The 26,591-nt window shown below is 42.6% G+C and overlaps 1 protein-coding gene across 1 annotated transcript in view; it reads right to left on the bottom strand.

The window, feature by feature from the left end:
• Nucleotides 1–6,172: 6,172 nt before the first annotated feature.
• Nucleotides 6,173–26,591, bottom strand: part of PSME2 (proteasome activator subunit 2) — a 29,331-nt gene continuing 8,912 nt past the window's right edge. The window contains exons 2-11 of the mRNA XM_082263270.1: nt 19,264–19,296; nt 18,021–18,083; nt 17,361–17,447; nt 16,841–16,877; nt 15,491–15,588; nt 15,339–15,407; nt 15,084–15,151; nt 9,771–9,825; nt 9,542–9,628; nt 6,173–6,355 (exon numbers count right to left, since the gene is read on the bottom strand). Of these exons, the coding sequence (XP_082119396.1) occupies nt 6,275–6,355; nt 9,542–9,628; nt 9,771–9,825; nt 15,084–15,151; nt 15,339–15,407; nt 15,491–15,588; nt 16,841–16,877; nt 17,361–17,447; nt 18,021–18,083; nt 19,264–19,296 (678 nt within the window). The 3' untranslated portion in view covers nt 6,173–6,274. The remainder of the gene's footprint in view (nt 6,356–9,541; nt 9,629–9,770; nt 9,826–15,083; nt 15,152–15,338; nt 15,408–15,490; nt 15,589–16,840; nt 16,878–17,360; nt 17,448–18,020; nt 18,084–19,263; nt 19,297–26,591) is intronic.

The raw sequence follows: 26,591 nt of genomic DNA on the forward strand, positions 1-26,591 counted from the left end.
ACCATTTCCCATAAGGGATATCAAATTTTACATCCAGAATAGTCCATGCTCCTGCCAGGAAACAACTTTTAAACTCCCTTGGGTGCCCAAAAACAATAGGGTAGCCATTTTCAATAGGGAATACCAAATTTCACAGCAAGATGTTGCACACAGAGGCAGACTAACCTCCCACTCTGGGACAGTATGCACCAGCTCCTACAACACTGCCTGTTACCCTGCTAACACTCATCCAGCTTCTTCAGGTACCTGTATCAATCCAGGTTAGCCATTTACACCAGGGGATACCCAAATTTTACATTTTAGAACACTGCAATGTTGCCTTTCATCGTAAAAACTGCGCACCACCTACCAGACATTACCGAAGCGTTGTACTTCCAAGACTGCCAAAAGGTTTTCAACTCACCTGTGCACCAGCAAAATACTGATTTCTCAGATGGGATACCACATTCACAGTTAGATTTAACACTGTAAAAGTACCTGCTACCACCTGGACAGCAATAGGGCCTACAAATCTGGTAACCTATTTCTAGCTCCCCAGGGACTTCATGTGAACAATTTCAATTAAAGATACCAGCTTCACCATTGGGTGAACACTGCAACGGTGCCCTCTGCCCTGCACAATTGTCCTACCACAGTGCCCACAAACTTAAAACTTACTTAAAATAGTTGTAACCCTAAAAAAAAAATATCCTCATCTTTAAAGCATGATAGACAGCAATGCTTGTGCTGTGTCATTTACCTCTCTGTTTTAAAAAACCTGGTTGATCCTGCAAGTTCCTGTTTGTGCCCATGATAATCATGGCTGCTGATCCCCGTGGTCAGTTTACCTGCCTCCATCATCCCGCTTTATTCTTCTCTTCCCCTCCCTCCCTGTCTGTTAGCTTGGGAGTCTATAGCATTAGCATTAAGAAATCTTGTATTTTGCTCTTTTACAGGATTATATAACGTGCAGTGTATTGTGTAAAAAATATTGTGCAAAATACCTTATTTACAGTGCTGCTGGACGTTCACGTGACCTCCTGCTGCTCTCCTTCTCTCCTCCTGGTTGACGTCAGCAGGGGATCTCGGCCCCTCCCTCTGCAGTGCTCAGAGTGGGGAAGGAGAGCTCCGGCGGATCACATGAGTGCCCAGCAGTGCTGTAAATAAGGTATTTTGCACAATATTTTCACACAAACACACACACTGCACATTATATAATCCTGTAATAGAGCCGATTACAGGATTTCTTAATATGACATGAAAACCACTTTAAGTGTAAATTTGACTCCCACAGTGCCAAGCAGCCAATCCCAGACATCCTAACTAAGAACTTTCCTTTCAGTAATTCCCAAAGATGCAATAGCCAAATAGGGGTTATTAAATATCCCAACCTCTCCTGCAGCCCCTGTACAGCAGTTTTTCAGGCTCCAAGGGGTTTACACTGTATATAATTGTATTCCTAACAACTTGCCGACCGCCTGCCCCATATATACTGCAGAAGGCTGGCTCGGCTGCACGAATAGTCAAACCTGTACGGCGGTTCGCGGGAGCGATCCTGGGGGCAAGCGCGCACCCCCGGCGGCACGTGCTCGCCCCCACTAGGCAGCGGGGATTCCCATCCACAGGACCGATGGCACCCACGATCGCTCCCCGCTGAGAGAGAAGGATGGTCTGCTGTTGTAAACACAGCAGACTGTTGTTCTCTCTGAAATAATCACAGAGCGCCTGTGATCCTTCTATACAGGAACACAGGTCTCTATGTTCATTTCACAACTCCCTGCCCCATTCACTTAGAAAACACTCCCCTAGGCTCACACTTAACCCTTTGATCACCACTGGGTAACCCCTTCCCTGCCATTGTCATTATTACAGTAACAGTGCATATTTTTAGCACTGATTACTGTAGTAATGTCACTGGTCCCCCCAAAAGTGTCACAAATGTCAGTAAAAATGACACAAATCTTTCCCCTAGTTTGTAGACGTGATATATTTTGCGCACACCAATCAAAATACGCTTATTGCAATTTTTTTTATCAAAAATATGTAGCAGAATACAAATTGGCCTAAAATGATTTAAAAATTAGATTTTTAATTTTTTTGGGGGGAATGTTAAATAACAGAATGTGAAAAATATTGTTTTTTTTTTTTCAGAATTGTCACTCCTTTTTTGTTTATAGCGCAAAAAATAAAAAATCGACCTTGTGATCAAATACCACCAGAAGAAAGTTCTATTTGTGGAGAAAAAAGGACATCAATTTTATTTAGGTACAGTGTTGCATGACCGCGCAATTTTCCCTTAAAGTAGCGCAGTGCCGAATCGCAAAAAATGGCCTGGTCATTAAGGGGGCAAATCCTTCCAGTCAAGAAGTGGTTAACTGACCTATCTTTTAGGCCTCGCTAACACCATATGCGCAGAAAAACTGATGGAAAAAAAAACACACACAGATTTTATTTTCAGAGATATCAGTTTACATCAGTTTTCATGTGAATTTCAGTGAGTTTTATACATATTGCAGATTCCTGCGCAGAAAAAATCCACACGTGATGTTAGTGTTGTGGTGTGAACAAAATACATAGAAAACAATTATTTTCTTTGTGCCCTTGCAGAACGTGTGCAGAAAAACTCATGTCTCTACATGTGGTGTGAATGTGATCTTAAAGTGATTGTAGAGCCTTCATTCATTTTTTTCATTAATAAGATGTTATACTTACCTGCTCTGTACAGTGGTTTTGCACAGAGTGGGCCTGATTCTCCTCTTCTCGTGTCCCACAATGGCGCTCCTGGCTCCTCCTTCCTGTCGGGTGCCCCCATAGCAAGTTAACAGTGCATGTCAGAGCACAAACCAAGCCATGAAGTCCAAGGAATTGTCTGTAGACCTCCTAGACAGGATTGTATCAAGGCACAGATCTGGGAAAATGTACAGAAAATTTTCTGCAGCACTGAAGGTCCCAATGAGCACAGTGGCCTCCATCATTTGTAATTTGAAGAAGTTTGAAACCACCAGGACTCTTCCTAGAACTGGCTGCCTGGGCAAACTGAGCAATGGGGGGTGAAGAGCCTTAGTCAGGGAGGTGACCAAGAACCCGATGGTCACTCTAACAGAGCTCCAGCTTTTCTCAGTGGAGAGAGGAGAACCGTCCAGAAGAACAACTATCTCTGCAGCACTCCACCAATCAGGCCTGTATGGTAGAGTGGCCAGATGGAAGCCACTTCTCAGTAAAAGGCACATGACAGCCCACCTTGAGTTTGCCAAAAGGCACCTGAAGGACTCTCAGACCATGAGAAACAAAATTCTCTGGTCTGATAAAACAAAGATTGAACTCTTTGGCCTGAATGGCAAGCGTCATGTCTGGAGGAAACCAGGCATCACTTATTACCTGGCCAATACAATCCCTACTGTGAAGCATGATGGTGGCAGCATCATGTTGTGGGGTTGTTTTTAGCGGCAGGAACTGGGAGACTAGTCAGGATCGAGGGAAAGATGAATGCAGCAATGTACGGAGACATGCTTGATGAAAACCTGCTCCAGAGCGCTCTGGGCCTCAGACTGGAGCGAAAATTCATCTTCCAACATAACAGTGACCCTAAGCACACTGCCAGGATAACAAAGGAGTGGCTACTGGAAAACTTTGTGAATGTCCTTGAGTGGCCCAGCCAGAGCCCAGACTCAAACCCAATTGAACATCTCTGGAGAGATCTGAATATGGCTGTGCACCGATGCTCCCCATCCAGGCTGATGAAGCTTGAGAGGTCTTTCAAAGAAAAATGTAAGAAACTGCCTAAAAATAGGTCTGCTAAGCTTGTAGCATCCTACTCAAAAAGACTTGAGGGTGTAACTGGTGCCAAAAGGACTTCAACAAAGATTTGCGCAAAGGCTGTGAATACTTATGTACATGGGATTTTTTTTGTTTTTTATTTTTAATCTGCAAAGATTTTAAACTTCTTTCACGTTGTTATTATGGGGTATTTTTTGTAGAATTTTGAGAAAAATAATGAATTTAAACAGTTTTGGAATAAGGCCGTAACATAATAAAATGTGGAAAAAGTGAAGGGCTGTGAATACTTTTATATATATATATATATATATATATATATATATATATATATATATATATATATATATATATAGTATCTCACAAAAGTGAGTACACCCCTCACACTTTTGTAAATATTTTATTATATCTTTTCACGTGACAACACTGAGGAGAAATGACACTATGCTACAATGTAAAGTAGTGAGTGTACAGCTTGTATAACAGTGTAAATTTTCTGTTCCCTCAAAATAACTCAACACACAGCCATTAATGTCTAAACCGCTGGCAACAAACGTGAGTACACCCCTAAGTTAAAGTGTCCAAATTGGGCCCAATTTGCCATTTTCCTTTCCCGATGTCATGTGACTCGTTAGTGTTACAAGGTCTCATGTGTGAATGGGGAGCAGGTGTGTTAAATTTGGTGTTATCGCTCTTACTCTCTCATACTGGTCTCTGGAAAATCAACATGACACCTCATAGCAAAGAACTCCCTGAGTATCTGAAAAAAAGAATTGTTGCTCTACATAAAGATGGCCTAGGCTATAAGAAAATTGCCAAGACCCTGAAATTGAGCTGCAGCACGGTGGCCAGTACCATACAGTGGTTTAACAGGACAGATTCCAATCAGAACAGGCCTCGCCCTGGTCGACCAATTGAGTTTAGTGCACGTGCTCAGCGTCATATCCAGAGGTTGTCTTTGGGAAATAGATTGTATGAGTGCTGCCAGCATTGTTGCAGAGATTGAAGGGGTGGGGGATCGGCCTGTCAGTGCTCAGACCATACGCCGCACACTGCATCAAATTGGTCTGCATGGCTGTCATCCCAGAAGGAAGCCTCTTCTAAAGATTATGCACAAGAAAGCCCGCAAACAGTTTGCTGAAGACAAGCAGACTAAGGACATGGATTACCGGAACCATGTCCAGTGGTCTAATGAGACCAAGATAAACTTATTTGGTTCAGGGGGTGTCAAGCATGTGTGGCGGCAACCAGGTGAGGAGTACAAAGACAAGTGTGTCTTGCCTACAGTCAAGCATGGAGGTGGGAGTGTCATGGTCTGGGGCTGCATGAGTGCTGCCAGCACTGGGGAGCTACAGTTCATTGAGGGAACCATGAATGTCAACATGTACTGTGACATACTGAAGCAGAGCATGATCCCCTCTGGGCCACAGGACAGTATTCCAACATGATAACGACTCCAAACACACCTCCAAGATGACCACTGCCTTGGTAAAGAAGCTGAGGGTAAAGGTGATGGACTGGCCAAGCATGTCTCCAGACCTAAACCCTATTGAGCATCTATGGGGCATCCTCAAATAGATGGTGGAGGAGTGCAAGGTCTCTAACATCCACCAGCTCCGTGATGTCGTCAAGGAGGAGTGGAAGAGGACTCCAGTGGCAACCTGTGAAGCTCTGGTAAATTCCATGCCCAAGAGGGTTAAGGCAGTGCTGGAAAATAATGATGGCCACACAAAATATTGACACTTTGGGCCAATGTGGACATTTTAACTTAGAGGTGTACTCACTTTTGTTGCAAGACGTTTAGACATTAATGGCTGTGTGTTGAGTAATTTGGAGGGGACAGCAAATTTACACTGTTATACAAGCTGTACACTCACTACTTTACATTGTAGCAAAATGTAATTTCTTCAGTGTTGTCACATGAAAAGATATAATAAAATATGTACAAAAATGTGAAGGGTGTACTCACTTTTGTGAGATATTGTGTATATATATATATATATGTATATATATATAAATAATTATAATAATAGTATAATTTATTTTATTTTTTTTACCATATTAAAGAAAAATATGTACAAAGTCTCTACACATTATGTATATATACACTGAACAAAATTATAAATGCAACTTTTTGGTTTTTGCCCCCATTTTTCATGAGCTGAACTCAAAGATCTAAGACTTTTTCTATGTACACAAAAGGCCTATTTCTCTCAGATATTGTTCACAAATCTGTCTAAATTTTTGTTAGTGAGCACTTCTCCTTCGCATATATATATATATATATATATATATATATATATATGCAATTTAACCCTTTTGTGCTTTGACCTTTATTATTGCTAAGGTAGTCCTATGCTAAAGTCATCCAGTGTATACAACATATGAAATAATCATAATTCAAGGTCAGTCAATGTCACAGTCTTTCCAAGCTCATTTTATTGTATTTGTTTACAGTGTACAAGTAAGAAACAGAACATTCTGGGAGGATGTAGTACGTAGGAGTCATCCTGGATTAAGGTCAATACATTGGGCTTTTCTCCTCTCCTTTAGGGTTTGAGATTTTCTCAAAATTTTTGTAGATAATATCAAAAATTTCAACCTGAAACAGAAAAAAAATTTGTAATATTTGTATTAGTTTTTTTTTTTCTTTAAGTGCTTAGAAACAGTACTTTATTGTACACAGGACCTAAATGAAACCCACAAGTGGTTATCCCCTAAAACTTTAAAGAGAAAAGCAAGTTTTATATAATCTGTAGCAATCCATAACAGTAATCAGTGTGCGATACATTTTAAATCATTGCTCTTTAGTCAGTATGCTTGACATATCAGACACGGGATTTCAGGTAGCAGTTTCTATAGTGTAAAACTATATGTGTTAAAACCCGCGCTAAAGGTAAAAAATATATAAATAAGTGTTTCCTGAAGCTGCTGCTCACTTAGGTAAAAACCAAGGAAAAATAGTAAGACAATCTAAAACAGCGCTATCAGGCATAAATATTCACAATAATGATCATTATTGTGAATATTTATGCCTGATAGCGCTGTTTTAGATTGTCTTACTAGCAGTTTCTATAGGCTGAAGTGATGGCACCCATTAAAATGGTGGGGATTCTGACACTTTTAGTGCCACCACGGTTGATGCAAGATTCCAACAGGCTTAAGTACCTTTGCAATTATGAGCCAATTGGGGAGGAAGGCCTGATGTCAGCTGGTTCTGGGTCACAGGAGTGCACTCCTGTGACCCATGATAGAAGTATGGCCAAAAGAGCCTCACATCACTTGCTTTTAAATGTATTACACAGTGCAGTTATGAATATCACTCCATAGAAAATGCAATTAAAGGATATGTCAACCCAACATTTCATATTCCTGATATGAGCCTGCTGTACCATGTACTTGTATGAAAAATTATCATGTTCTCTTTGTATTGCTTTCTCTGTGTGAAATCCCTGATGTTCCTGCCAGTCCCTCTTCTTTCCTATTTAAAACTGACCACACTAAGCAGGAGAACACACCATTGTCAGTTCTCTAGCTATGCTGGAACTCAGTCTGCTCTCCTCCAATGATCAGACTGGTCCTGACATGCCTCTCACCCTCTCCCTCCAACCCCCCCCCCCCCCCCACACCTGCACAGCCTGTCAATGGGAAGCTGATTGTGCTGCTGTTTTCTCTCCCCCCCCAGCTCCTATGCAGCTGAGAACAGAGGAAATGTGATCACTTAAAAAGGGGGAAAAAAGTATTTATGATGTTTTTTTTTATATCTACACAACAATGTTTTGCCTTTTATTTCTATTTTAAACTGAAAGGCTTATTTTACAAGGTGATAATATACAATCTCTTACATACATTTCAGTTTGGATAAGTGAACCCTTACAGGCCATGAAAGTTTACATGATTAGATAACATAGCAACATAGAATGTGTCATAGTGGTGATGTTTTGAGTTTGCTCGCCATACATGTTAATGCTTTTAAAATATAGCATTATCATTAAGGTATGCCACACCTCTGTGCCTCTCCCTGTAATCAACAGCACAGACCCCTTCTGTTTTAATGCCTATTAAACAAATCCAACCCCCACCTCTGGCCATGTGGATAAATTAAATTTTTACAACTCGGTGATCCCTGGCCCATTGGCCAGTTTTTGAAATAGGTCAGAGGAATAATAACACCTGATTTTAGAAGGAGACTCCATGTGAAGGTTCTTATTCCATGTACCATAGATTTCTCTACCTAAAGCAGACCTGTCCCAACGCTTAGCAATTCTGATTCAGCATATGATAAAAAATACATAAGCTTATCATCAGTGAAAACCACATGTTAAATTGATCAACAGACTAATAAGTTAGAGGCAGCTGATGCACAGTAGCTTTTCCTGTAAACATTCAGTTTGGCCAGACCCTCCCATCTTATACTTCCAACTGGTCAAGGAGGCTGTCTATCACTAGGGTGCCTAATATGAGGCTTAGAAGGATTGGGAAAAGCTTTTTTTTTACGGAAAATAAGTTAAAGATTTTCTAAGCTTGTTTGACAGGTTTTCACTAGGTCTTTATTCCTGAACTTATACATAAGCCAAATCAGATAGACAATAGAATGTATTTTTTTTATATTGATTTTTCAAATAGAAAAAAGTTGTTTCATACTCCAAGTGAACCAACCTATGCACTTGTGCAAAGCAAAGAACACAAACACCCATAATACTAACAGAAGGGGCTTATATACCAGTTTACGGTGCCATGTGAAATGTAGGAGGGCAGCCTCCTGTGACGGGAAAGACCACAGTAACCGAGAAGGTAGGGACGATGGAAGAAGCCCACAGCAAATCTTAATGCCTATTAGAGGGCTGGGTCCACAGCAGTTGATGGGTCCTCAAGCCAGCATGCCCACTCTTTGTCAAATTTTCTTTTGCAACCCTTGTTTTTGTAAGTATCCCAGTACAGATAGAGGTTCGAGTTAACCAAGCATTTCCAAAAACGTCAGAGGTGAGATAGAGGTTTAAACCACTCACTTCACATCCCAGTGCCTAAAGCTGGATACACACTATACAACTTTTGTTGTTTGATTTCCTTTAGATTTACCTTCAACTATGTAGTGTAAGGGTCTACCTGATTGCATACAAATTGAAAGTGTTTAGGTTTGACCTCATATTATATGGATTTGGTAAATCTAAAGGAAAAAATCTAAAGAAAATTGTATAGTTTGTATCCAGCTTAAGGCTACATTCACATAGTTGTAACACAGCCATGAAACATTTACTGATCTTGAGGCAAGGAACAACAGTTCCTGCGTAAATGATCAGAAAATAGATCAATTTTTTATGGAAAAAGTGTTTTAGTTACATCTGTTCATCAAGTGCAAAAATATCAGTTGAACATGTCAGAAATTCAGAGCTGTCCTATGTCCATTTCCTGTGTTATCCCAGGGAGTCTAATAATTAGCCCTTCCAGTCGTTACCTTCGACTACAGAAAATCAGTGTGCATTTCTGACAAATCAACACCAGGGTCTTTAAAATGTATAAAATATGAGGAACTGTGCATTTATTTTTTTCACTTAAAAAGTACTCATTAAATGGGCCCCATGCCCTTTAGCCTGCTAGCGTTCAAAGGACAAACTGTTCTTGTTTCATACGGCAACTAAACATTATTTCCCTTTTTATTTTACTGGTGCAGGACTTGGGAGAACACAATCCAGAATCTAGTTAATTTTCATCAGTAATAACAAATGATGCTTTGATAAATACGTAAGTAATGAATTAGAGTCTCTTATTAGAAAAGTATAAAACTCACATAGATATTTCTCACTTCAATTAGAGCTAATCTTAGCTCTACAAAGGCACCTTCGTCTTTGTCATGGACCAGGGCTCTGTAGTCCATCTAGAAAAAAAAATAGGAGATCAAGAAAATGACAGGCAGAAGATAAATAAAACAGGGGATACAAATGATTACGACTGACAGAAAGAATAATGTAAAACAGAGAAAAACAGGAGAGCAATGTCTGAAATATACAGTCTCTCACCACATGGGTTTCCTTTGAAGCTTTAGCAACAGCATCTCCTCGTTCTGTGAAATACCTAAAAGGGCAAAACAGTAGACAAGTCTTTCCTTTATATTTTTATATTTTTCTAATGGATACATTTGAGGAATGATTTTATATATATATATATATATATATATATATATATATATATATACACACACTGCTCAAAAAAATTAAAGGAACACTTTGAAAACAGATCTCAGTGGGGAAAAATATCATGCTGGATATCTATACTGATATGGACTGGGTAATGTGTTAGGAAGGAGAGGATGCCACATCATTTAATGGAAATGAAAATTATCAACCGACAGAGGACTGAATTCAAAGACACCCCCAAAATCAAAGTGAAAAAATGATGCAGCAGGCTAGTTAATTTTGCAGAAATTTCATTGCAACAACTCAAAATGGTACTCAGTGGATTGTATGGCCCCCACATGCTTGAAGGTATGCCTGACAAGGTCGGGCATGCTCCTTTTAAGATGACGGATGGTGTCCTGGGGTATTTCCTCCCAGATCTGGACCAGGGCATCACTAAGCTTCTGAACAGACTGAGGTGCAACCTGGTGGTGTCAGATGGACCAAAACATAATGTTGCAGAGGTGTTCTATTGGATTTAGGTCAGGAGAGCGTAGGAAACATTCAATGGTATCAATTCTTTCATCCTCCAAGAACTGGCTGCATACTCTCGCCACATGAGGCCGGTTATCCTCGTGCACTAAGAGGAACCCAGGACCCACTGCACCAGCTTAGGGTCTGACAATGGGTGCAAAGATTTCATCCCAATACCTAATGGCAGTAAGGGTGCCATTGTCTAGCCTGTAGAGGTCTGTGCGTCCCTCCATGGATATGCCTCCCCAGACCATCACTGACCCACCACCAAACCGGTCATGGGGAATGATGTTCCAGGCAGCATAAAGTTCTCCATGGCTTATCCAGACCCTTTCACGTCTGTCACATGTGCTCAGGGTGAACCTGCTCTCATCTGTGAAAAGCACAGGGTGCCAGTGGCAGATCTGCCAATACTGGTGTTCAATGACAAATGCCAATCGAGCTGCACGGTGCCGGGCAGTAAACACGGGGCCCACTAGAGGACGTTGGGGCTCAGGCCACCCTTATTAAAGTGGAGTTCCATCCATTTTTGGAACTTTAGATCTATGTAATCCCCTTTAAAATGGCTTTTACCAATGGAAACTTTTTTTTTTTTTTTTTTTTTGCTAGTAAATACCTTAATTTCAGCTTTATTCCTCCTCTCCTCACTTCCTGGTCCGATCGGCGATGAGGTCATTCGGCGATCCGCAGTGTCTGCTGGGATGTATTCTATTCCAGAAATCTCGCAGTAGCTGTATCTGTACTGAGCCGTGCCTGCCCCGCCTCCGCCCCGCCTCCTCTCATTGAGTTGCATTGTATGAATGTATTAAGGCTGTTCTCTGCCCCGCCTCCGCCCCGCCTCCTCTCATTGAGTTGTATTGCAATACAACTCAATGAGAGGAGGCGGGGTGGAGGCGGGGCAGAGAACGGCCTTAATACATTCATACAATGCAACTCAATGAGAGGAGGCGGGGTGGAGGCGGGGCGGAGGCAGGGCAGGCACGGCTCAGTACAGATACAGCTACTGCGAGATTTCTGGAATTGAATACATCCCAGCAGACACTGCGGATCGCCGAATGACGTCATCGCCGATCGGACCAGGAAGTGAGGAGAGGAGGAATAAAGCCGAAATTAAGGTATTTACTAGCAAAAAAAAAAGTTTCCATTGGTAAAAGCCGTTTTAAAGGGGATTATATACAGCTATGTATTCCAACCTATTAAATATGGGTGGAACTCCGCTTTAAGTCTGTTTCTAATTGTTTGGTCAGAGATAGTCACACCAGTGGCCTGCTGGAGGTCATTTTGTAGGGCTCTGGTATTGCCCATCCTGTTCCCCCTTGCACAAAGGAGCAGATACCAGTCCTGCTGATGGGTTAAGGACCTTCTCTAGCCCTGTCCAGCTCTCCTAGAGTAACTGCCTGTCTCCTGGAATCTCCTCCATGCTCTTGAGACTGTGGTGGGAGACACAGAATCCCTTCTGGCAATGGCACCTATAAATATGCCATCCTGGAGGACTTGGAATGCCTGTGCAACCTCTATAGGGTCCGCTACCAGAAGTGACCCTAGCCAAGTGTAAAACTAGTGAAAAACACTCAGAAAAGATAAGCAGGGAATATAATGTCAGTGGCCTCCACCTGTAAACCATTCTGTTTTGGGGGTCGCCTCTTTGTTTCCCATCTAGTGCCCCTGTTGGTAATTTAATTAACAGCAAAGCAGCTGAAACTGAATTACAAACCCCTCTGCTACTTAACTGACAAGATCAATATCCCAGGAGTGTGTATATATATATAGATATAGATATAGATATATATATCTATATATATATATATATATGTGCATATACACTACATATATTTATCTTTTTCTTACTGCTGGATTTGGTAGTCTATAAACAGTTAAGGGTGTACTAAAACAACCCTTTTCTCTTGCCAAACATGCTAAAACCACTGTTGAATATATTCACTATTAAGCTTGCAAACAATACATTTAAAGAACAACTGTCCCTAGGTCCCAATTATACTGGGTGCTGCCATCTTGCCATTTACACAGCACAGAGAAGTTGAAGCCAGGCTGCAGGTCAAACGATACAGCTCTACCAACTACCAAAACAACTAAACAAGTCAATAAGTATAATTTGGGGTTAAATGGCCTTAAAATCATAAAGAACACCAAAACTATCCCCTGTCCCAGTTCTTCCACAGTTAAATGACTTCCCTGGTAAAACTACTGTCAGCCTTTTAGTTTCATATCTCGGTCCCATTCAATAAGTAGACACAACAGCAAGTGAGATTTAATTTCTCCAAAGTGATGGAAATTCTGCCTTAGATAGTTGTCCCTGGAACATGTTTCCCCATTAGAAGATTCCCCATCTATTTTTGTTCTGGGGACTCCAAACTCCATCACTTGGTCACTAGGAAAAGTAGAGTAAATCTCCCTAGCAGGGACATCAATAAAAAGCTGACATAGATTCTAACCCCTTACAACTCTATTCGAACATAAAATTAACAAAAAATTTGCTTTAGATCCCACAGTGTATATTACATTTGAAGTGGAACTTAAAGCGGAGTCCCACCCAAAAGTGGAACTTCCGCTTTATGCAGTTCTAACCCCCTGACATGCCACATTTGGCATGTCATTTTTTTGGGGGTTAGACCTAGTTTTGACAGGTACCCGCTCCCACTTCTGCTCGGAGCGCCCTGAGCAGAAGTTCTCCTCTCCCCCTCCCTCCCTGCAATCTTCTGGGACATGTCAGAGGTCCCAGAAGATTGCCGGCCAATCACGACGCGTAGCGCAACTCGCGCATGCGCAGTGCGTACCCGGCTGTGAAGCCGAAAACTGTCACAGCCGGGTGCCCACACCAGTGATGCCGGCGCCGCAGACAGAGAGGGAGAAGAGTGAGGCTTCGGGCGGCCGCATCGCTGGACCGTTGGACAGGTGAGTGTGTGAGGCTGGAACTCCGCTTTAAGTCAGAAAATTAAGTCCTGCTAGATCACTTCAGGCTGGCCCATTTTGCAGGTATAGTGATGTAAAACATTAAAAATAAGTGTCTATACTGTTTAAAACCCAATAATACATGGTTTCACCCTGTTCTGCACATGCTCAGTTGCTCTCCCATTTTAGGCATTACTGAGTTTGTAGAGGCCGATCTGCTGACAGCCTTAAAGCGGAAATCAAACCCTCCTATCCTTTACAGCCAAGGACGCTGCTTCTGTTTAAACTGCCATGGTGCAGCACATGTGATCAGTTATGACACCAGCCATCTGATGGTTTGAAAGTTTGGTTGGAGAAACAAGCAAATGTGACAGTTAGAAATCCTGGCATTCCAGGAATGCAATGGTTTTTAAACCATTAAATCAATGAGTTTAGTTCCAATTTATGATGTACTGCTGTTTGGGGGCTCTGGGCTTCAACAAAATGGCAGCCTCCAACAAGAAGCAAGTTGTTTTGGGTCAAATTCTAACATACACAACAAAGTCATCATAAAGGTGTTACTTTATGTTTTAATACGGAAGCCATTATTGTTCATGCTTCTAAGGCCAAACCAATGAGATTGCTTACAGTTTAACAATCCTGTGTTTTTCCAAATAGTTTTCTAAATCTTCCTAATACATGAATGCGGCCATTATGCAGATAGCAGGTCCTATTTTTTTTAACTATATATTAATACATACACAGACATAATAATACCTACATTTACACTATATGTTTGTACATTAATATATGTGTATAATAATGTATAGTTACAAATGTATATATAGTGGATCCGGAAAGTGAAAAGGAATAGTATATATATGTAGATGCTATCATTAAATTTTTAACAGCATAGGTCTAGGTTAACTCGCTCCCACACCTGCCCCATGGGTAGACACTGCATGGCCTGGCTGCAATGTATCCTTTGGATGTGTATGGACCTCCAGATGTTTGGTGAGCTTTGGTGATAGTTATTGTTTTTTTGACCGTGGATGGTTTGTGCAAACACATGCTTAATTAGAATTTTCTGTAATTTTTAGTTTGCTACTAATACTACCCTACACCTCCTGAAGAAGCGGGTCCCTACGAAATGCGTTAGACCCTCACCGAAGACACCCCAAGTGGAAGTCAATCGACTTAATCTGAAATTATACTCTTATCACTGGGGATCATATAATGGGGGTACTATGTAAAGGAAGGCGATCTGAAAGACTTTACCTCTATACAGTTTTTATCATATTCGTAATCTTTTGGATATTAATTAGTAAAATAGTATATTTTTTAATTGTGGGTTTTGTGTCCTGGCACCTTTAAAATCAATCTTTCCTTTTTGTATTAATCCCCTAAACATAATGAGCAATTAACCCTTCCACTGCAGGGATTTTTTTTTTTTTTATTGGAGTTTGACTTTAAGGATTTAACATTTATGGAACATTTCTAACTTGAGCTTTTTTTGGCAAGCAGTTAAACCAGTGGGTCTAGTGCCACCTGCTACTTTTCATGCTCTTGACTTAGAGGCTGCAAAGCTGGCGATCCCAATCATATTGTAACCTGCCATATCTAAAATATTTACCAGCATCATGCTTGGTTGGTGACAAATGTAATGGAGCCACTTATTCACATCATTTAGCTGCTTATGGCAGCTTAATATTGAATTAAAGATTTGATCCTATGGTTAAGGATGAAAGACTAGAAGGTTCTAAAATGTGAAATTCAGTTTTAGAATATACTTACTTGTTGATGTTAGTCTGAGTGGTTTCTACTTTGGTTTTTATGGCTGTAACACGTTCTAAGACTTTTTCCTTATGTGTGTAAAGAAAAGAACAACATGTAAAAAAGTTTGTTAAATGACCAGATATTTGTAGAAAAAAATCTATAGATTGTTAAATAACACATTTTATCCATATGTCATTGCTGTTCACTATCACCTTTTAAACTGCCAACATAAAATAAAGCACTCAGTATGAGGAAATACAAACAATTGCATACCTGTACTGAAACTCCAAAGTCATTTCCATCCTCAATTTTTGGGATGACATGATAGATCCAAGTGATAATCTACAAGAAATAAACTGCTGATATCAGGTTTTTGTAATTTGCATTTACTTTTCTCAGGCCACTGACTTCTATCACAGCCTTACCAGTGCACATCCCTCACGCAGAGTCCTTATCTCAGGTAGGACAATGTTCAGGATTTTATGAATCTTTTCATTTTCCTTCAAGAATCCGCATTTAGGAGCTGTGTAAACCAGAAAAACAAAGTCAGCATAGCAAACATATCTGCAGTCAACCCAAATGCCTTATTTTTGTTGTAGGTGGAACCTGGTAGGGAAAGTCAGATCTTGGCTTCTTATAGGTCTTATGTTTTGTCTCATGCATCTAATTAGCAGTGTGTGGTACAAGCCAGCAAATGTGCTAGCACATCTTGAGCCGGCCTTAGACAGTTTGAATCTCGGCCGGTTCAGCAGGAACCAACTGAGATTCGAACCATATATAGGCAGACTGAATGTACCCAAGTCGATTGATCGATTAATTTGGGTACAACCAGCCTGCCGAATTTTGCATGTGATTATTGCTAGCAGCTTTTATAGTCGCTAGCAATAATCAGTTTGTTCTCCTGGCGGGGACGGCTTCCCCCCTACCCCCCCCCCTTCTACTGGGAGAACACAATGGCTACACTAAAGGGATCCCCCTGTCAACACAGTGTGTGTTTACAGGAAAAAAAATTTGCTCCATCTGTGGCTGTTCTTAGTAGCTAAAATGATTCCACTAATAAACGATTGCTTAGTTTTAGTGGGTGGATCTTGGTGGGTAGGTGTGCAGACCCAGGAACAGAGATAAGAAAATCTACCAAAAGTTGAATTTGCCATAGTTTCAGGGAATGGTGCAAAATTTTGAAACCTTGGTTAGTGCAAACAAAACCTCATGCCTACCCAAGAATTCAATTACAGAGAAACTGTAAAGTAATATACCCCTCCAGCATTTATCAAACAGCAAAAAAGGTAAGTGTGTACAGGCGGTCCCCGGGTTACAAACATCTGACTTACAAATGACTCCTACTTACAAACGGAGGGAGACGACAGAAAGTAAGGAGAATTCTACCCCTAGGAAGGGAAATTCACTCCTGTAAGAGTTCTCATGGGAAAAAGGTGTCTCCACTGAAGCTTTATGACTAATCCTTGTCTCCACAACAACCCAAAATTTTCAAAATCCAGTTGTCATAGGGACAGGAAGTGAGGTCAAATCTACTGAACAGGGGCACAGACAGCAAACCAAATGGTACAAGGGTGGTAACCCTTCCCTATGCTATCCAAAAAAACGTAAAAATTATTATTTTGGCTGGGGCTACATCTAAAAAATGTACCTGTTCCAACTTTCAAACAAATTCGACTTAAGAACAAACCTACAGTCCCTATCTTGTTTGTATCCCGGGGACCGCCTGTATTGATTCTTTAATACAAAACTAAAAAGACAGAAGTGATATACACTACCTTTCTTTTCTTCTTTATCGGTTTCCATTTTAGAATCCTGAAAAGAAAATTAACTTTGTTCAAATATTTAAAAAACAAATAAGACATAACTTGACAGAAATATGAGCATGGCTCTATTTATTTATTAGGGATTACCTCCATGGGTGTGTGCCCAAGTTTATGTATAAGTATTAAAAGACATTGCAGTCTGTTTCCCCACTAGGGAGATTTTACTTAAATTGTTTTTATCCCAATGGGACTTGTTAGAGAGGAAGAAATGAAGGACTGGAGAAGTCTTCCACTGGGAATGCATGCTCTGATGACAATAAAAGGTGAGTTTTTATATTTTTGTTATTATTTTTTCTTGTGTATTAGGGACAGGAAATCTCCCCTTGCAAGTTCTCTATCCAAAACTAAAAGTTTGGAAGGTCTGCAGCCCAATGGCCAATTGAAGGAGCACACATGGCAGGCTGACAATGATGCTGCTTATTGACCAGCTTAGCTTTTCCCTTCATTTTTTTTACTGTTTTAGGTCTCTCACCTCAGATTCTTGAGAAGGAGGGTCAGGAATAGGAATATTCAACTCAGCATGAAGTGTTGTCAGATCCTTAACATTCAAGAGGTCACTCTGAGAAGGAAGAAAATAATCAAGTCATTTGGACTGCAACTTTATAAAGTTCATATATTTGTGACAACCTGTGAGTTAACCCAAAGATGATATTTAATTTATAGGTGGAACCTAGTAAAATAATTACTCCCAGCTTGCTTATACCACTTGAGATCTACGGTTACAAAATCTGCACGATATACAGTAGATCCTGGCTCTGCTCCCATCCACCCTGGATGCTGTCATTCACTTCTGGGTGTAATATAAAATAAATTCAAAACAAGCAGAATGAAATCCATTCATAATGGTAAGTAGACCCAAGAACTCACGGGTACAGACGTTGTCATCACAACCTCAATAGGTAAAAAATTTCATGCAAATAAATTCTCCAGCATCTAACAAAAACTGAAATATCTTCAAGTGGACTAACCTCTTAATTATATTATGGTGTAAATATATTGAGGGAAATACTTTTAGATTGCTAAAAGTTGGAATCACAAGTCAAAATGTGAGGCATTTTCTGTTTACTGCACATACGCAAACAACGTCAAGCGACAATAAACCCCAATTCATTCTGCAGTTCATCATTTATACCTTCAATAGATTATCCAGGAAGTGAATTTTCTCTGGGACAAAATTGGATAAGAAGTTTTGGACCTGCAGAGAAGAAAAGTTATGAGTGTCACAACATAATTCTAGTGGATAATATTACCTTTATTTTTGGCTTCGTAGAGCTCCGCCACAATGCTTTGTAAATGTTTATCCTATTGCTGTGTATATGTGTGGGTTCAGGAGTGACATGCAAACGGCTTGTTTTATCGTACCATAATGCGCAAGTGCAAAGTCAGTCTTTAACTTTTCAGGCTGATTATTTTACAGGCTTATAAAAACCGGGTATATTTGTTAAATCCTTGAAGGAGGATGTGTCAAAAAACATAACCCCCATCCTCTAAAGCTGTGATGGTCAATACCTGACATGGAGGGCCCCCTAACATCGGGCAGCAGGCATGCAACAGTAGATGGCCAGGGACTATGGAGCATGCCATAGAAGTGGTTTGAGAATGGAGACATGCTGCAGCAGATAGACACGCATAGGCCCCTTTCACACGGGCACTTCTCTCCACTGATACCCGTTGAGCAGGCGGATGACAGGTCCGCTCTGCTATGCAGAGCAGACACGGACACAGCCTGCTCTCGTCTATGGAGCAATCAGATGGAAACGGACCACCTGTCGGTTTCCATCTGATGCCATCCAATCCACCAGACGGATGGGGAAAAGGTCTTCCATCCGTCTGTTTTTGGCGGACAGGATCGGATAGGGGTGGGTGTCAGGGGATCTGCCTCTCCACAGAAGAGACTGGAGGGTCCGATCAGGTCCGCCTGAAAAACTGACAAGCGGACCTGATCAGATTGCCTGTGTAAAAGGGGACATAGACTGCAGAGACATTACATAGAAAAAAAAAAAAAAAATTACCACTATTACAGCCAACAAAGAAATACTTTGACATTTGTGTCCCCTTAAAAATGATGTGTGGCCCATGTAATATATCTCCCAGCAAGATATGTTACAAAAAGATGAGAATAAAAATAATATGAAAAAAAGGAAAGGGAAAGTTAACTTGAAATACCATAAACCAGTCTAAAGAATATTTCCCCTTTACTGGCCCGAGTACACACCTAAACACAGACTACGATCTGCAGGGGCCCTGAAGGCTGCACAATATGTACCAAAAGACAGCATATGGCCTCCATGCTGCAGGCTGGGCCCCAGGGCTGTATAGCCTTACTCATAGCATATAATAGATGAAAACTAACTTGACATCACTGTTAAAGTTACCTGATTGTAAAGGTTTGTACAGAATCCATCCACCTGTAAAAAAAAGAAATAAAAAAATGTTTATTCTGTGGTACTGGGCTCTTTTATTTTAAAAAATGATATTAGACAACCAGAGGGTTAACTACCTAAAAACATTTTCAGGGACCTTGTGTTGACAGTTTTGACATACCATCTGCATATTGTGCCTTTCAATGCCACGGTTTGCAGGAAAGAAATTCACTTGTCAATGGAATCCCTCCCGCAGAGCCATTGTCTTCTCCTGGTGGGGGAAGATTATTGCTAGCGTCCATAACAGCCGTTAGCGATAATCGAATGTAAAATCCGTCAGACTGACTGTACTCAACTTGGTACATTCAGCCTGCCCATACATGGTTCGAATCTAGGTCTGTTACTAAACCGGCAGAGATTCAAACCATCTATGGCCGGCTTTAGTGTCCCCATTGAAAGTTTTCCACTATCCCTGTGTAGGGATGGGCTCAGGCATGTTGGGATCGTAGTCCCAACCCACCTGAGCAATCGCGCCCAAGAAAGCCATCACTGCACACCGGCAATCATGAGCAGCCTAGTCAGGGAATGTGTTTGTGCAGATGCCGGCCAGGAAATGCCTATGATTGGCGGTGTGCAGTGACGGATTCCTGGCGGGATTGCTCTGGTGGGTTGGGACTACCATCCCAAACACGCCTCAGTCCATCACTATACCTGTGACAGCCTCCAGGATACGTAGGATGAATAAAAAAACTGAAAGACTCTAACTCTGCCTTTTTCCATCCAAAATTATCGGGGGTATCGGTGGCAAACACGCCACTCTACTACACAACGTACAAAGACTGACACTGTTGGTCTTAAAGTGGTTGTAAAGGCAGAAGGTTTTTTATCTTAAAGCATTCATTGCATTAGGACAAAAAGCCTTCTTTGGGCATCAGCCTCCCCAGCACCCCCTAATACTTACTGAGCTCCATCTCTAGCCAGCCATGTGCACGAGTGCCTTGGCCATCCCTCCTGATTGGCTGAGACACAGCAGTGGCGCCATTGGCTCCTGCTGCTATCAATCAAAGTCAGCTAGCCAATGAGGAGAGAGAGGGGGCAGGATACATGGAGCTGCTGCTTTGCTCGGGTGCCCCCCATAGCAAGCTGCTTGCTATGATGGCACTCGGCAGGAGGGAGGAGCCAGGAGTGCAGGAGAGGGGCCCGGAAAGAGGAGGATCCGGACTGCTCTGTGCAAAACCACTGCACAGATCAGGTGTGTATAACATGTTTGTTATCTTTATAGAAAAAAGAAAATACTTTACAATCACTTTAAAGTCCTCAGATTAAGTCCTCACCCCCCCCTCCTTTTACTTACCTGAGCCCTCGTTTGTTCCAACGCTGTGCATGTCTGCTGCTCTTCTCTCCCCTCACTTCCAGGTCTCGCTGGTTTTGCTGGGGCACCGGGAGCTATTGGCTCCCACTGCTATCAATCAAAGCCAGTGACGAGGGGGCAGGGCCGAATCCCGTTATATGTGTCAATGGATGCAGCAGTGGGGCTCGGGGGTGAGCACGCACAATTGTCTCCACTGGATGTCAGTCCTTTATGCTGTGACACATGCAAGTTTGACCATTATAATTTTTGGTCCAACCTATCTGCGATAATGCACTCCTTTATTTCATATATCCATCTGTGATCCCAGAGACGGAGTCCTTTCGCAGTATCACGGATCGATTCCCTAGCTGAGAACAGTTTATATGGCTATTGACCCTACTGGGTCTGGTAAGCAGCCATTTCATTATTAGGCTCCATGTACACGGGACGTTAGAAAAAACGTCCTGCAAAGCTATTTCTGACGCCGGGAAAAAGCAGCTGTTAAACGTGCTTTCAGTAGCTTTTTCCATTTGCGTTATTGCACGTTTGGCCACGTTGCTTTTAGCAGCGTTTTTCTGCCTCCATTCAAAATCAATGGTTCCCTATGGGAGCCTATTGATTTGAATGGAAGTCGCACCGCAAGTCGGATCCGACTTGCGGCGCGACCTGCACTGTGAGAATCTTGAGGGGGAACTCCACGCCAAAAATGGGAAAAAAAACTGCGTGGGGTTCCCCCCCAGGCCCTTCGGGTCCGGAATGGAATTTAAGGGTAGCCCCACGCCGAAAAAACGGCGTGGGGTCCCCCCCAAAATCCATACCAGACCCTTATCCGAGCATGCAGCCCGGCAGGCCAGGAAAGGGGAGGGGACGAGCGAGCGGCCCCACCCCCCCTGGACCACACCAGGCCACATGCCCTCAACATGGGGGGGGTGTTGGTGCTTTGGGGCAGGGGGAGCTCTGCACCCCCCACCTCAAAGCACCCTGCCCCCATGTTGATGAGGACAAGGGCCTCATCCCCACAACCCTGGCCGGTGGTTGTGGGGGTCTGCGGGCAGGGGGCTGATCGGAATCTGGAAGCCCCCTTTAACAAGGGGGCCCCCCAGATCCCGGACCCCCTCCCTGTGTGAATGGGTATTGGGGTACACTGTACCCCTACCCATTCACCCCATAAAAGATAGTGTATGTAAATAATGACAGGAGACGTTTTGGAAAGTTTATTAAAAATCTTCATCCGGCTCTTCGGGGTCTTCTCCTCTCCGGGGGACTTCTGCTCTTTTGCTGTCCGCCCTTCTGCTATCCTCTCCTCTCCGGGGGTCTTCTGCTGTCTTCTCTCGTGGGATCTTCTGCTCTTTTGCTGTCCGCCCTTCTGATGTCCTCTCTTCTTGTCTTCTCCTCTCCGGTCTTCTGCTCTTGTGCTGTCTGCTGTCGGCTCTCCTTCTTCCTCCGGTCCTCCTCCGACGACGTCTCCAGCGATTATGCCGGCCTCTGGTCTCTGCAGCTAATTATATAGCCATTAGGGGCGTGGCCGCCAGATGACATCATCGGGAGACCACGCCCCTTGTGTCACATGTGATGTCACATGTGACACAAGGGGCGTGGTCTCCCGATGACGTCATCTGGCGGCCACGCCCCTAATGGCTATATAATAAGCTGCAGAGACCAGAGGCCGGCATAATCGCTGGAGACGTCGTCGGAGGAGGACCGGAGGAAGAAGGAGAGCAGACAGCACAAGAGCAGAAGACCGGAGAGGAGAAGACAAGAAGAGAGGACATCAGAAGGGCGGACAGCAAAAGAGCAGAAGATCCCACGAGAGAAGACAGCAGAAGACCCCCGGAGAGGAGAGGATAGCAGAAGGGCGGACAGCAAAAGAGCAGAAGTCCCCCGGAGAGGAGAAGACCCCGAAGAGCCGGATGAAGATTTTTAATAAACTTTCCAAAACGTCTCCTGTCATTATTTACATACACTATCTTTTATGGGGTGAATGGGTAGGGGTACAGTGTACCCCAATACCCATTCACACAGGGAGGGGGTCCGGGATCTGGGGGGCCCCCTTGTTAAAGGGGGCTTCCAGATTCCGATCAGCCCCCTGCCCGCAGACCCCCACAACCACCGGCCAGGGTTGTGGGGATGAGGCCCTTGTCCTCATCAACATGGGGGCAGGGTGCTTTGAGGTGGGGGGTGCAGAGCTGCCCCAAAGCACCAACACCCCCCCCCATGTTGAGGGCATGTGGCCTGGTGTGGTCCAGGGGGGGTGGGGCCGCTCGCTCGTCCCCTCCCCTTTCCTGGCCTGCCGGGCTGCATGCTCGGATAAGGGTTTGGTATGGATTTTGGGGGGGACCCCACGCCGTTTTTTCGGCGTGGGGCTACCCTCAAATTCCATTCCGGACCCGAAGGGCCTGGTTTGGAACCTGGGGGGGAACCCCACGCAGTTTTTTTTCCCATTTTTGGCGTGGAGTTCCCCCTCAAGATTCTCACAGTGCAGGTCGTGCCGCAAGTCGGATCCGACTTGCGGTGCGACTTCCATTCAAATCAATAGGCTCCCATAGGGAACCATTGATTTTGAATGGAAGAAAAAAAACGTATAACGTGGCTGAACGTAGGTTCATCACGTTCAGTCACGTTTAGTCACGTTCGGCAGCGTTTCTGCGTTTGAAACGTCGGGAAACACACGTTCGAACGCAATATAATTGCGTTCTAAAAAAAGTCCCTGAACGCAACTGCCTGCAAATGACTGTAAACTACCATGTGTACATGGACAGATAAGATAACATGGAGCTGCGTTCAGGGACTTCTGAAAAAAACGCCCAACTGCTCCTAAACGGCCATTTCCAGCGTCCCGTGTACATGGAGCCTTATTTGGAACTTTTCTTCTATTGTAGCTTTTTGTATCTATTTATGTTTGCACTTTGGTTGTATCATGTTGGTACCCAGTATCTGATGTTTATTTTGGTTTTGGTGCACATGATCTTATGATTTATGAATTTATGCAGTATACACCTATACAGATTTTTCCTTTGTGATATAAAATTTTATGACAGCCAACTTTATCTATATATAGTATCTCACAAAAGTGAGTACACCCCTCACATTTTTGTAAATATTTGAATATATCTTTTCATGTGACAACACTGAAAAAATGACACTTTGCTACAATGTAAAGTAGTGAGTGTACAGCTTGCATAACAGTGTAAATTTGCTGTCCCCCCATAATAACTCAACACACAGCCATTAATGTCTAAACCGCTGGCAACAAAAGTGAGTACACCCCTAAATGAAAATGTCCAAATTGGAGCCAATTAGCCATTTACCCTCCCCGGTGTCATGTGACTCGTTAGTGTTATAAGGTCTCAGGTGTGAATGGGGAGCAGGTGTGTTAAATTTGGTGTTATCACTCTCACTCTCTCATACTGGTCACTGGAAATTTAACGGCACCTAATGGCAAAGAACTCCCTGAGGATCTGAAAAAAAGAATTGTTGCTTTACATAAAGATGGCCTAGGCTATAAGAGGATTGCCAAGAACCTGAAACGGAGCTGCAGCACTGTGGCCAAGACCATACAGCAGTTTAACAGGACAGGTTCCACTCAGAACAGGCCTTGCCATGGTCGACCAAAGAAGTTGAGTGCACATGCTCAGCATCATATCCAGAGGTTGTCTTTGGGAAATAGATGTATGAGTGCTGCCAGCATTGCTGCAGAGGTTGAAGGGGTGGGGGGTCAGCCTGTCAGTGCTCAGACCATACGCCGCACACTGCATCAAATTGGTCTGCATGGCTGTCATCCCAGAAGGTAGCCTCTTCTAAAGATGATGCACAAGAAAGCCCGCAAACAAAGACAAGCAGACTAAGGACATGGATTACTGGAACCATGTCCTGTGGTCTAAAAACCAAGATAAACTTATTTGGTTCAGATGGTGTCAAGCATGTGTGGCGGCAACCAGGTGAGGAGTACAAAGACAAGTGTGTCTGGCCTACAGTCAAGAATGGTGGTGGAATTGTCATGGTCTAGGGCTGCATAAGTTCTGCCGGCACTGGGGAGCCACAGTTCACTGAGGGAACCATAAATGCAAACATGTACTGTGACATACTGAAGCAGAGCATGATCCCCTCCCTTCAGAGACTGGGCCGCAGGGCAGTGTTCCAACAAGATAACGACCCCAAACACACCTCCAAGATGATCACTGCATTGCTAAAGAAGCTGAGGGTAAAGGTGATGGACTGGCCAAGCATGTCTCCAAACCTAAACCGTATTGAGCATCTGTGGGGCATCCTCAAACGGAAGGTGGAGGAGCTCAAGGTCTCTAACATCCACCAACTCCGTGATTTCATAATGGAGGAGTGGAAGAGGACTCCAGTGGCAACCTGTGAAGCTCTGGTGAACTCTATGCCCAAGAGGGTTGAGGCAGTGCTGGAAAATAATGGTGGCCACACAAAATATTGACACTTTGGGCCCAATTTTGACACTTCTCTTGGTTCACGTAGGGGTGTACTCACTTTTGTTGCCAGCAATTTAGACATTAATGGCTGTGTATTGAGTTATTTTGAGGGGACAGCAAATTTACACTGTTATACAAGCTGTACACTCACTACTTTACATTGTAGCAAAGTCTCATTTCTTCAGTGTTGTCACATGAAAAGATATAATAAAATATTTGCAAAAATGTGAGAGGTCTACTCACTTTTGCGAGATACTGTATTTTTTCACTTTATCTCCTGGTATTCAGGGAGTCTTAGGTGCAGCAGTCTCCATTGATTATAGGCCAGTCCATCCTTATGTTTACTTTTATCAGTATGTGATGTATTACAAACAAATAGTTACATAAATGTTTTTTTTATAAAAAATGCACATAGATCAGCTTCAAGGCATGAAAAATATAAAATGTCGGATATTGCTAAATGGAAGCAGTCACTCCTGCAGAACTGAAACTAAACTGGCATGAACTAAGAGCAATGACTCTGCAAAGATCAGTTGTGTGCATAGGCAGGGCCATGTTCTAATGGCCCATATATTTATTCACTTCCTAATGTAGTCATCCTAAACATTTTACAATCTGATTGTACAATCTCTTCAGATCTAATTGTCTTTAGATGTAAAACAACTATACAATATGAGGTTCTACCTTAACTGTACATTCAGCTTGTATCCAGTTAGACAGAACTTAGGGTCAGTTCACACCAGAACGCACAGATCCCAACTGTCCCTCATTTCGAGGGACTTTCCAAAATTTGGAACAAACTCCCTCTGTCCCTTGTCCCTCTTTCCTCCTCATTTGTCCCTCATTTTGGTTTGATCTATATATTTGTATATAAAATGCACTATTTATCTGTTAAAAAGTGTTCCCCAGTGCTTAAACCTTTCGGCCAAATTTTTAATTGCTGCATTTGTAAATTTCAAAAGCCAATATAAAGAAATGGTAGTGGTAAAAAAAAGCACTTGTGGGTTTAACTAATCTTTTTAAAATTCTCCTTTAAGGGAGTGTGGTAGTATGCCTACATACTCTTGCTAATAGGTGTCCCTCGTTCCCATCTCAAAAAGTTGGAAGGTATGAGATTGCAGTGTGGGAAACCCGCTTTCCGTACGCATTTCCGGCACCACGTTCAAACTGTACAACACTTGTAATCTGCAGTGGGTGTCAGTGTTAACTTAATGCCATTCCAAATGCAGGTCGCAGATGCAGTGCACCCAGATAGCATGTGAATCGCACAGAACCGCACATCGCTTTCCAGTGCGATTCACAGTGTGAACCAGCATTTAGAATTACTGTACATAGTTGATGGTAAATTCAAAGGAAATTCTACGATCTGACTGCAATGTGTACAGCCTTCTTTAGTGTCACCTGTACATGGAATACTTGTTTATATTCAGTCTCTCATTCTCTGCCTGAAACTGTTTAAATTAGCTGAATTCCAGCCAAGCACCTACATACAGAATATATATATTGTAGTATTGGGATGCCTGTCTTTACACGCACATGAACTTTAATGGCATCCC

The sequence above is a fragment of the Pelophylax lessonae genome (genome assembly GCF_965119305.1).
Source record: "Pelophylax lessonae genome assembly, chromosome: 1".
Taxonomy (NCBI): domain Eukaryota; kingdom Metazoa; phylum Chordata; class Amphibia; order Anura; family Ranidae; genus Pelophylax; species Pelophylax lessonae.